The sequence below is a fragment of the Pundamilia nyererei genome, unplaced genomic scaffold (genome assembly GCF_000239375.1).
Source record: "Pundamilia nyererei isolate P.nyererei 1_Seehausen unplaced genomic scaffold, PunNye1.0 scaffold00204, whole genome shotgun sequence".
Taxonomy (NCBI): Eukaryota; Metazoa; Chordata; class Actinopteri; order Cichliformes; family Cichlidae; genus Pundamilia; species Pundamilia nyererei.
The window spans coordinates 795785-806083 of NW_005187605.1; the positions used below are offsets into that span (position 1 = coordinate 795785).

At 41.9% G+C, this 10299-nt stretch overlaps 1 protein-coding gene across 1 annotated transcript; it reads right to left on the minus strand.

The window, feature by feature from the left end:
• Positions 1–414: 414 nt before the first annotated feature.
• psmc6 (proteasome 26S subunit, ATPase 6) lies at positions 415–9946 on the minus strand. Its single transcript, XM_005747785.2, has 14 exons — positions 9760–9946; positions 9271–9350; positions 8793–8832; positions 8525–8577; positions 8026–8093; positions 5396–5510; positions 5130–5217; positions 4201–4262; positions 3992–4115; positions 3600–3661; positions 2340–2460; positions 2176–2256; positions 1820–1891; positions 415–1740 (listed from the first exon to the last, which is right to left on the minus strand). Exons 1-14 carry the CDS (start codon positions 9842–9844, stop codon positions 1622–1624), a joined length of 1170 nt encoding a protein of 389 aa, XP_005747842.1. The 5' UTR covers positions 9845–9946; the 3' UTR covers positions 415–1621.
• Between the last annotated feature and the right edge of the window lie 353 nt (positions 9947–10299).

Below are 10299 nucleotides of genomic sequence, written 5' to 3' on the forward strand. Positions count from 1 at the left end.
ATCTCTGGAATAGTTGGCAGTAATAAGGATGAGTTTATGTTGATGAACACAGGTATGACCATTAGATTACTTTGATGCTTTCATGTGCCCATGCTGGGAAACCTTGGGTTAACTTAGAGCTCCTAACCTCTTATCCTGGTCCCAGTGTTGGGGTCAGCAATTCCAGATAATGGAAAGATATCCTGGAGATGCTGTCCTCGCTCCATGGTGTACAGGGCTCTGAGGCAGCAGCTGGACTGCCTGTTTAGCCTCATGATTATTATTCACAATAAAATATTAGTCTGTGTTTCACTAACAAGCCTGGTACAGTTAAACCAAACAGTTACTACATGACGGACACCAATGTTATCCATTTTAATAAAGTTTATGTGTGTATACACAGGTCATGCTGATTATTGAACAAAAACTCAAAGATCAGATGTTAATCAGATTTATTTGCTCTCTCTCCTTTAACATGTTTTTAATGTTAGTTATAATTCAGAATTGGTGACTGAAATGAGCATGACACATACGAACATCACGAGAGAAAGACTCAATAGTTTAGTTTCTGTTTGTTGTTGGCGCTGAGAAACGCCCGCTGAAAGGCCAAAGCAATGGTGTTGACTCGACCAGCGTTAACCCCGCCCCCTGACTGTGATTGGTGAGGCTGACTGATAAAATTAATTCATGAATTGGCCCTCCTGGCCCTCCATAGACACCCTCTCTACTTTTAGAAATAAAGCATAGAGTTAGGACTGGATCCATTTACACTCCAATAGGTCTCAGCTGCTTCCCATGATGTACCAAGTGTTTCTTCTTCAATTACTGTGTGTTTATACAACACTCTGCATTAGTTACTCATTAGTTATTCTCTGGCGCTCCTCCTTTCCCTTCACCCTCAACTAGTGGTCGCAGACGGTCTGCTGGAGGTTTCTTCCTGTTAAAAGGGAGTTGTTCCTTCCTATTTTTGTGCTTGTTCATAGCGGGTCATCTGACTGTTGGGTTTTTTGTATTATTGTGAGATCTTTATGATCAATATTAAAGAGCCAACTGTTGTTGTGCTTTGGCGCTATATAAATAACACTAAATTAAATCAAGTAGGACCTTCACCATGGATCCATAAAGTTTAGTCCATATTATTAAGTCCCAGTTGCTGCCATCTTAAAATATGCATTTCAAAGGTTAATATCACCCTTCTAGATAAAAATCAGAGACTGGTTGAAAAAGTTTAAAAGCAGACTAAAACATAAACTGAACACCTCTGTGGTCATCTGTGGATGTGATTAGTTAACAGGAGCATGTTTTTGTCAAATTTCCATTTCAGTTGTGAATAATTAAGAAGAAAACTGAACGATGGAAATAAAACACAGCTTCGGCAACAGTTGTATTTGTGGACATAAAGCCGTTTTATACAAGTGTGGATTATAAGACAGAGCCTCTTTCATGTGGTGTAAACACTGAGGCAGGTTCGACTAATAAGTGGAAACAGCAGGTAACGTCACTATGAAAGTCACTTTTGGCAATCTTAAAGGTGGAGGGATTTTTTTTTCCTTTTTCCTTTTAATACCGCTTCCCAAGAAACAAACTTTAACACAGCAAATCCATGACAGAGGAATAAAAAATAAAGAAAAGGACAGACAAGTTATACAGGTTTGTAGTCCAGCTTAGACTCGAGCTTCTTTGAGTCCGCCACCTTCCTCACGGCCTTCATAAAGTCCTCCTGAGTTACGTACTCACGATCTGAGCGGATGGCAAATAACCCTGAAAACATACACAGAGCCATGTGAGAGAAGAGCTTCTCAGAGCTCATCATAGATCTGATAAGGAATGATCATCTGACCTGCTTCTGTGCACACGTTTCTCAGGTCAGCTCCATTGAAACCATCTGACAGCTTCACAATGGCTTCAAAATCTGAAAGTAATCATACAGTTAGATCCATGAAAACGGAGGTCACGTGTCGATTATTCTGCAACAAATACATTAACAAAAGCATTCAAAGAACAGAGACATGTACAAGTCATGAGTAGGCAGCAAAGAGGAAAGCAACCGGTTGTTCATCTGAGGGATTTTTATCAAGTTAACATGCTGAAACTTCCAGGCAGAGCACCTTAAATGAGCAAACTACCAAAGTAACACAGAGTCCGTTTGACATTTGGATAAGTGCAGCAGGACTGAGGTGATGCTCGTCTACTCACCTATTTCTCCGTGCTTGGTGATAGGACTGGAGTGAATCTTAAGGATGTCAAGACGAGCCTGCTCATTGGGCAGTTCAATGTCTGAGGAAGAGACAAAGGAAAGTGGTTTTCCTGCGTGGGCTCACATAGAGCTGACAGAGAAGCTGAACAGGAGAAGTTCTTACGAATTTTGCGGTCCAGTCTGCCAGGCCGCAGCAGGGCAGGGTCGAGAGTGTCAGGTCTGTTGGTGGCCATGATCATCTTGACTCTGTGCAATGTGTCGAAGCCGTCCATCTGATTCAACAGCTGAAAACACACAGACATGTCATGTATTCTGTGTGATTAAGCACTTGTCCACTGCAACGGCAACCATGTTACTGGTGACTACAAGAATCAAGTTAAAAACAACAAATGTTTGGAAAGGTCTGCTTCAAACGAACAACCGACATACTGACGTGATGTCTTATTGCCTAAACAGACCCAGTACAGACGATTGAAAAAGCGTGTTGTGCTGTTAATGTCTTTGTGTTAACATCTGTTATAATAACAACAGATGGGTGGGGTGGCTGCGTCAGGAAGGGCATCTAGGGTGAGTTGATGTGCTGCTTGTGAGCAGCCAAAAGCATTTTTAATCTCACAGACTCAGAGAATCGGGACGCTTTTATTGCTCATGTTAGGATCACAGACGTTCTCTCTTACAACACTGTAACCACACAATTTTACTTTCAGGTAAACTTGTCTCCTGTATAGAAAAATGGGAATGTGTGGTATGTGGATAGCATAGTGAGTACCAGCCCAGAAATTTGGAGTACTTCTGATTCATGTCACACATGGCAGAACAAAAGTGGAGATGCTGTAGCTCAGGGGGGAAAGCAGGCGAGACACTAGCCCCAGTATATAGAATATAGAAAGTATTTAAACATAGAAAGTGCTTGTATGTATGGGCGAATGAGGCACGCTGTATAAGAACCAGTCCATTTTAAAAGCTTTGCATCAATTTGATGGAGATTTTGTGTGTGAGCTTATTTCTCGTGCAGGGTAAAAACGTGCATCCTTACTCACTAAGGCTCAATTATACTTTCATTTGTACTTTGCTTTCAAATTCATTTGGTTTAGTACGTTTCTTACTGTAGATAGTCACTATGTGACTGCAGAGTTACAATAAACTGATAACTGGCAGTTATTATTGGCAGGGACTGATACAGCTAAGGACACCCTCCAAGTACAATACAATTCTGTAGAATGGAAAATGAAGTCCAATGAAATGTTTTTTAGTTTTTATAAAGGCACCTAAGCTGGACACTTGGGGTATTGGGTGGATTGAGCACCTTCTGGCTGCAACATGAAAGCATGACGCAAAACAGGCGATCACACTGTTCCATATTTGCTGTTTATATTCAAACAACAAAGAGTGCTGCTGAGTGGTGTTTTGGTGCTTCTGTTACCTCCATCAAAGTCCTCTGAATCTCTCTGTCAGCTGAGGTTCCCTCTGAGAAACGTCGGCCACCTACAGGGAAAAACACAAGTATCTCAAGCACCCTTCTAACAATTTCACTGTAAATAAATGCTCAGTGCACAACTCTTTTTTGAATGAACTTTGTGCTTGCTGTGTCAGTATTGAAGCTCACACCTGTGACATGTCTTTACAAAGTACTTCAATTTAATTCAAACTGGTGACAAGCAGGCAAATAAAAAGACAGCTCCTGTTTTCAGTACGTCTTAACTTTAAGTATGATCTGAATTTTGGAAATACGGCGTTACTACTTTAACAAAAGAATTTCCCAAATATGGGATAAAGCATTTCCTATCGTTCTCTGTAGAGCTGACGCTGACTTACCAATGGCATCAATCTCATCCATGAAGATGATACATGGCTGGTGGTCCCTGGCATAGTTGAACATTTCTCTGATCAGCCTGGCACTCTCACCAATGTACTTGTCCACAATGGAGCTGGACACCACCTACAGCAGCCACACAGACACACAATAAGCTGAGTGACTGTGTCCGAGTGTGGCAGTACACTCTGATGGAGCTGCTGAGACTCACCTTCAGGAAATTGCAGTCCAGTTGACTGGCCACAGCTCTAGCAAGAAGAGTTTTTCCAGTGCCTGTTTCACAACAAATCACCACTGACCATTAGAAGTACTGGTTGTACGGATTTCAAAAATACTACATCGTGTTCTACTCGATTTATCACATTCACAGACTTGGGTGTCCATGCCACCCGCCTGTCTTCCTGACACCAACACCCCCACCAGGCTTTTACGGCTGATTGATTACATTATGCTCCCAACGAAGAATCAGTGGGGAAAAAATTGTTGCACCCATAAAACAAACATACCATGGATGTATGATGAAGCCTATTGGCGTATTCACACCATGCGTTAAGTGAAAATTGGTGTGATTACATCAGTTCAAGAAGGTGTATTGAAACCAAGACAAGGCTGACATTTTCAGCTTAGGCAACAATTTGCTACACACTGCATCGAGGTGTGATTAGAGCATGTAGCCTTTAATGTGTACAGCACTTTGGCTTGCACTGACAACCCAAGGCTAACTAGAGCTGTATGTTCAAAGTCACTTTTCGCATATGAAAAACAATGAAGAACTCTAATTGTGATTAAAATCAGGTGCAGTTGAAACACTAGTGACAAATGAGTAAAATTCAGCTTATTCACCCTCACTTTAACACAAAGACAAGAAGAAACACAGAAGACTCTTTGGACTAAAATGAGTGAAATCACAGGATTTCTTGGCAAGCTGTGAAAACATTGTATTCTAACTTGATCCTAGCTGTTAGATGTACTCTTCCTCATGCCATTGGCCATTAGGAAGAAATATTCATAGGTTTATGAATGTTTTCAAGAGAATAAAGCATTGTATTGTAGGGTCTACCTTACAACATAAAGTACCTTGAGGCAATTATTGCTGCGATTTGGCGCTGTAATGTGAAAACACCAGGAAATGACAGTTACCTGGGGGCCCATACAGCAGACAGCCTTTAGGAGGAATGATGCCAACTCTCTGGAAAAGCTCAGGGTTGGTCAGTGGGAGCTCAATCACCTGCAGGAAAACAGCAGCAGCCCCATTATTGTAGACTCATTTAAATATATAATGTAAAACAATGACTAGTGAAGGTGAAATCAGACAAACAAAATGTAATAAAACACTGGAGCCAGTCACACTGAGATAAATAATGCAGAGCACACGAGAGTTGAGGAGGATTTCATTTTTGTTGTACCTCTCTCAGCTCACGGATCTGTTCAGACAAGCCTCCGATCTCAGAATAGGAGACGCTGCCAGGGTCCTCATGGGACATGTTGTACACCAGAGGGTCCACCTCCCTGGGCAGGTACCTGTGAAAAAACAGGCCACACATACACTGGCATCATCACATAAGCCAAGTTCAGGAAGCTTCCTTTTTATTAAGTTTGCAGACGACACCACCCCGATGGGCTTCAGCACAAATAGGGATGGGTATCGTTTAGGTTTTATCCGATACCGGTGCCAACCCGGTACTTTTGAAACGGTGCTTAAAGAATGGAGAACACAAACTTTGTCCAAAAAACCTCTCATGTTTAGCTGTTTTTTTGTAAAAAGATAACAATGTTAGCCTTTTCTGCAGCTATGGGGCATATATGGTATCACTCTTGGCTGGAAGCAGTGCTTAAACAATGGAAAAAACACAAACTTTGTCAAAAACCTCTCATGTTTAACTGTTTTCCACTTTTTCTTTGGTCATTTTAGCCTTTTTGGCCAGGGTGAAGGGAGTATCTGCCATCAAACAAGAAGACAGCCGCATGTAACTACAACGCTGTTTGCTAGTTCACCTTACGTGCATTAATGTAATAACATGGTTAACCTACTAAACGTAAAGTACACACGAACAACATTAAGCTACTCGCCCAGAGAAGAACGGCTGCTGCCATCATCATTTCTGCTACACTGGCAGGGCTAGGGGCCAGGACTCTCCTCTTTTGGTTCTTGGGGGATGTTGCTAACTCCGGGTCCGATAACAGGCACCACACCCGCAGTAGATGTGCTCGGTGTGAGGTCTCGCAGCAAGCTATCAAATATGGTGCATTTCTCGGCTTTAAAAAAAAAAAAAAACGCTATGCGTCACCAAGTGTTTAATCAGATTTGAGGTGTTGCCTCCTTTGCACAGCATCACCTTAAAGCACTTGTTGCAGGCTGCTGAGTTTGCATCTTTTGCTGTGAAGTACAGCCAGACTTTTGACCGCTTCACCTTGGGCATTTTTAATCTGTAGCTCTGCTCTAAAAGAATGTACGTACCTCGGCCCGCCTACTGTCCTTGGAAAGGTAAAATGATTGGCTAGAATCCCAAAAAATTCTTTCCATCTCAGGAAAAAACAAAAAAACACCGAATTAATGGCACCAGATACCAGTACCCATCCCTAATCACAAAGGGGAATGAGGCTTCTGACAGAGTGGTGTGAAGCCAACAACCTGCTTCTAAACACCTCAAAAACCAGGAAGGTCCTCGTCGCCTTCCGTAAGACTGCAGGGGATTATACCCTCTATGGAGACTGGGTAGAGACGATTTCTGGGAGTTGCAATCATAAATTATAATAAATTATCTCTCATGGTTGGAGAATACACGGGCGATGGCAGTGAGGGCGATGGCAGTGAGGGCGATGGCAGTGAGGGCGATGGCAGTGAGGGCGATGGCAGTGAGGGCGATGCAGGGTCTGCACTTTGTGCCAATCCTCAGTAAAAAGAGACTGAATCAGAAGCTGCTTGTGTCCTTACTTACTGCATCTCAGTGTGGTACAGTGGAAGCAGCAGAGCGTGATAAACACAGCACAGAGGATCGTCAGATGCTCTCTGGCCCTTCCTGGAGGAGATCGCCAATTCCAGATGCAGAAGAGCCAAAAACATCCTGACTCCTCCCACCCAGCTCATCATCTGTTCAGCTTAATGCCTTCAGTCAAGCCCTACAGGTCGATGAAAGCTCGCACAACTAGTATGAAAATTATTTAATTTATATTGATATTTAAAGGAAGCTGCAACTGTGATTTCATTATGTCATATAATGACAATAAAGCAAACCCATATGGAGTTTCCCCACTGCAGCAGACTTATTAATTCAGAGATGTAAAAGTAAACAAACCTGTGTGCTGCGATAAATCTATTGTTTATTAATCAGTGCTGAGGGCCGTACTGCAAAGCAGGAGAGCACTTTGTTGAACTTTCAGTCAGAGCTTTCCTGTGTCATCAAAGCAGCTCTCTTTTTTCCTGGCTGAATTACTATGGTAGCTTATTGTGAATAACAACCTGATAAAAGATGCTGTGTTCCTAATTTGGGTTTTTAGGAAGCTCCACATTTCCTGGGATCTGCTCGGGCCACTCGCCAGGTTTGGGGGTCACTAGCTTGAGTGCTCCGATTACCACGTGCTCTAGGACCACTGTTGCCTTCACCCTCCACATCTTCTTGAGCACCTCTCTCAGCCCTTATTACTTCTTGAGCTTGTTGTGTTCCTTCTTCCTGATGTTGTTATCACTACGGCCTCCTTCCTCTGCTTGTCCACTACTATGGTAATAGTAATACTGTTGGTTAGCCACCACCAGCCATCACCATCCTCTAGGTTGTATTCCGTTTTGACCTCTGGACTTCAGGTCACACTTGGCACAGATGTTTCTGTATACTATTCCAGCCACTTGGTTATGGTGTTCCATGTATGCCCTGCCTGCTAGCATCTTGCACCCTGCTGTTATGTGCTGGATCTCACTGCTTCTTTACACAGCCTGCACCTGGGGTCTTACCTGGTGTGCCTCTAGAAACCTTTTTCTTAGTGCTGTGAGACACGATTCTGGTGAACCAATTCAAAATAATAATCATATCCACCTTACCTCATGATAGTAAGCGTAGTCATGTCCAGAGCCACTCTGGTCCCCGGCTTCAGCTGGGATTTGTCCAACTGGAAGAGTTTCCATTTTATACAGTCAAGTCAGAATTTGTTGAGAAAGTTTGATTAGTGAAAATTAAACAAATCATTTTTAATATGTCACAATGTAAACATTGTGAAGTGTGTTTCTTCTTTAGCTGTATTGACCCAATATACAAGAATAAAGTTAGACTGCCACTGCTGATTCTAAAAATTACATAACTCAGTGCTGAATAATGGAGTACTTCCAGCTGATTTACAACATTGTACACAAAGAAACAGATATGGTCATTGGTACAAAGTCTTTTGTAAACCTATTTTTATTTCCTCATCATTGATAAATTATGAAAATCAAATGACTTAGCACTCAAAGCTCTCAGATGTGACTACAGAGGGCTTCCAAACCCTAAAGAAAATTCTGCATTACAAGACAGCACAAACACTAGAATGTGATCAACCCTTACCTGCCTGCGACATCCAACCACATATCGGGGTCCATTGGTAGCCTTTACAATGACTGTAATTTAGGAGCAAAACACAGATGACTTCAGTCAAAAAACAAACAAACCACACACCTGAGTTTAACACTGTAACACATGTCACAGATTCACATTTGTTATTTCCAGGCTTCAACATAGGTGTTGCATAATGAGCCTGACAGTAGAAGACTAAAGAGAAGTATAAAATCAATCAGCCTTTTCTACCTCTGCTATAATATATGGGAAGACTTACATTTCTCCTCAGTGAGTTGTTTGAGCACTTCTCCAACAATCTGCAGGGAAGACAAATAGTTAGCTAATAAAAAAAAATACATCAGGTCCCTTCTGTTTGTGTTGAAATTAGCTTCATGTACTATAGCCTCACTATTAGTTATTTAACTGGGACACAAAGGGGAAAAGGAGAAAAGAAAAATCACTCTTTTCATATTGTCTGCTGTTAGTTTCTCACCTGTAGCACAAAGCAGCTTAGTCAGCTGAAAGTGTTTAGCACTCTAGCGCATTGGTGGAAACTGCTTGTTTCTGTCTGTTGACTTACAACAGCCAGAAATATCGCACATCTAATTACTGTCACTGGCTTCAGATTTCTGTCATCAGATAACAAGTGAACAGTCTTCTCTTTGCATTGCTTGAGTGTGACTGCACTAATGTACAACGTTAACCTTCAGTCTTTAGTTGAAGCCAAATGATTAATTTCCACACGGTATATTTACCTGACCGACGCTTTGGAGAGCCTTGAGATCATTCTCTGATTTCTCGTACTGTTTGGTCTGTTCTCGCAGCTGCTCTCTCACTGGAAAACAACGGACAGTCAACATGTTTCATACACACACTCTTAAGAGCTAACTGGAACAGTTTGTTATAGCTAATGCTCGCATCAACGTGAAAAGTCAGACGTTAGCTCTACTTATAGCTCTTGATAACGTTAACAAATAATGACCTCACATTCTTAGATTAACCAGCCTTAAAATATGAATTATCCAATGAACGGACGAACTGTATCACTGTCGTGTTTATGCTCCTAAACTGGTAGCGAGACCCGGTAGCCTCCATACATTTCCACCAAGAAGCTAACTGCATGACAAAGCACTAGCTAGCTGGTATGCTAGTCAATGCTGCCTGTCCATCTACAAGTAACCAGTCAACTAAACAACACGAATTTCTAGCACGAACGCAAATATCAGTGTTAAATGTTCCTTTACATTCTTTTAGTCGCCCATCAACTTCTTTGTGTTCCAGCAATTTCTTCCTGTAGTCCTGCAGCGCTTTTTCTCTAGTGTCCGCCATGACGCCCCGCTGAATGATGGGAAAATGCGGTGTCACTCCACTCTTGGTTCGTTCACTTACCTCAGTCAGATAGCGAAATTTCGCGCCCCGTGATGTTGCTGTTCGATGGGATTTATATTCACACACACGCTGCTGCCTGTCATTTTGACATGCAACACGTATAATGCAATAACCGATATAACACTAATAGAAATTAATAAATAAACAAGAGGACCCTATAGAAAATTTACAGAGCTCATCTTAGATGATGACAAAAGATGACGAACGTCCCAACCAAAACCTGAGCCGTTTGTACTAGATGATCGTGTAAATAAAGCTTACATTAAAATAGTCCGTCATAAATTATTTAGCCGCATAGCTAAAAAATTAAAGATTAAGTGCACTTGTGTATGCACACCAAAGATCCACACCTGGCTTTTGGAAGAAGTATGGGGCGAACTCAGGGATAAAAAAAA

Excerpts from the sequence above, each read along its gene's own strand:
- psmc6 (XM_005747785.2), bottom strand. The coding sequence starts at position 9,844 with ATGGCGGACACTAGAGAAAAAGCGCTGCAGGACTACAGGAAGAAATTG. Across the intron at positions 5,218-5,395 it reads AGATCCGTGAGCTGAGAGAG|GTGATTGAGCTCCCACTGAC; the intron begins GTACAACAAAAA and ends GTTTTCCTGCAG. Across the intron at positions 4,263-5,129 it reads TCTGCTGTATGGGCCCCCAG|GCACTGGAAAAACTCTTCTT; the intron begins GTAACTGTCATT and ends GTTGTGAAACAG.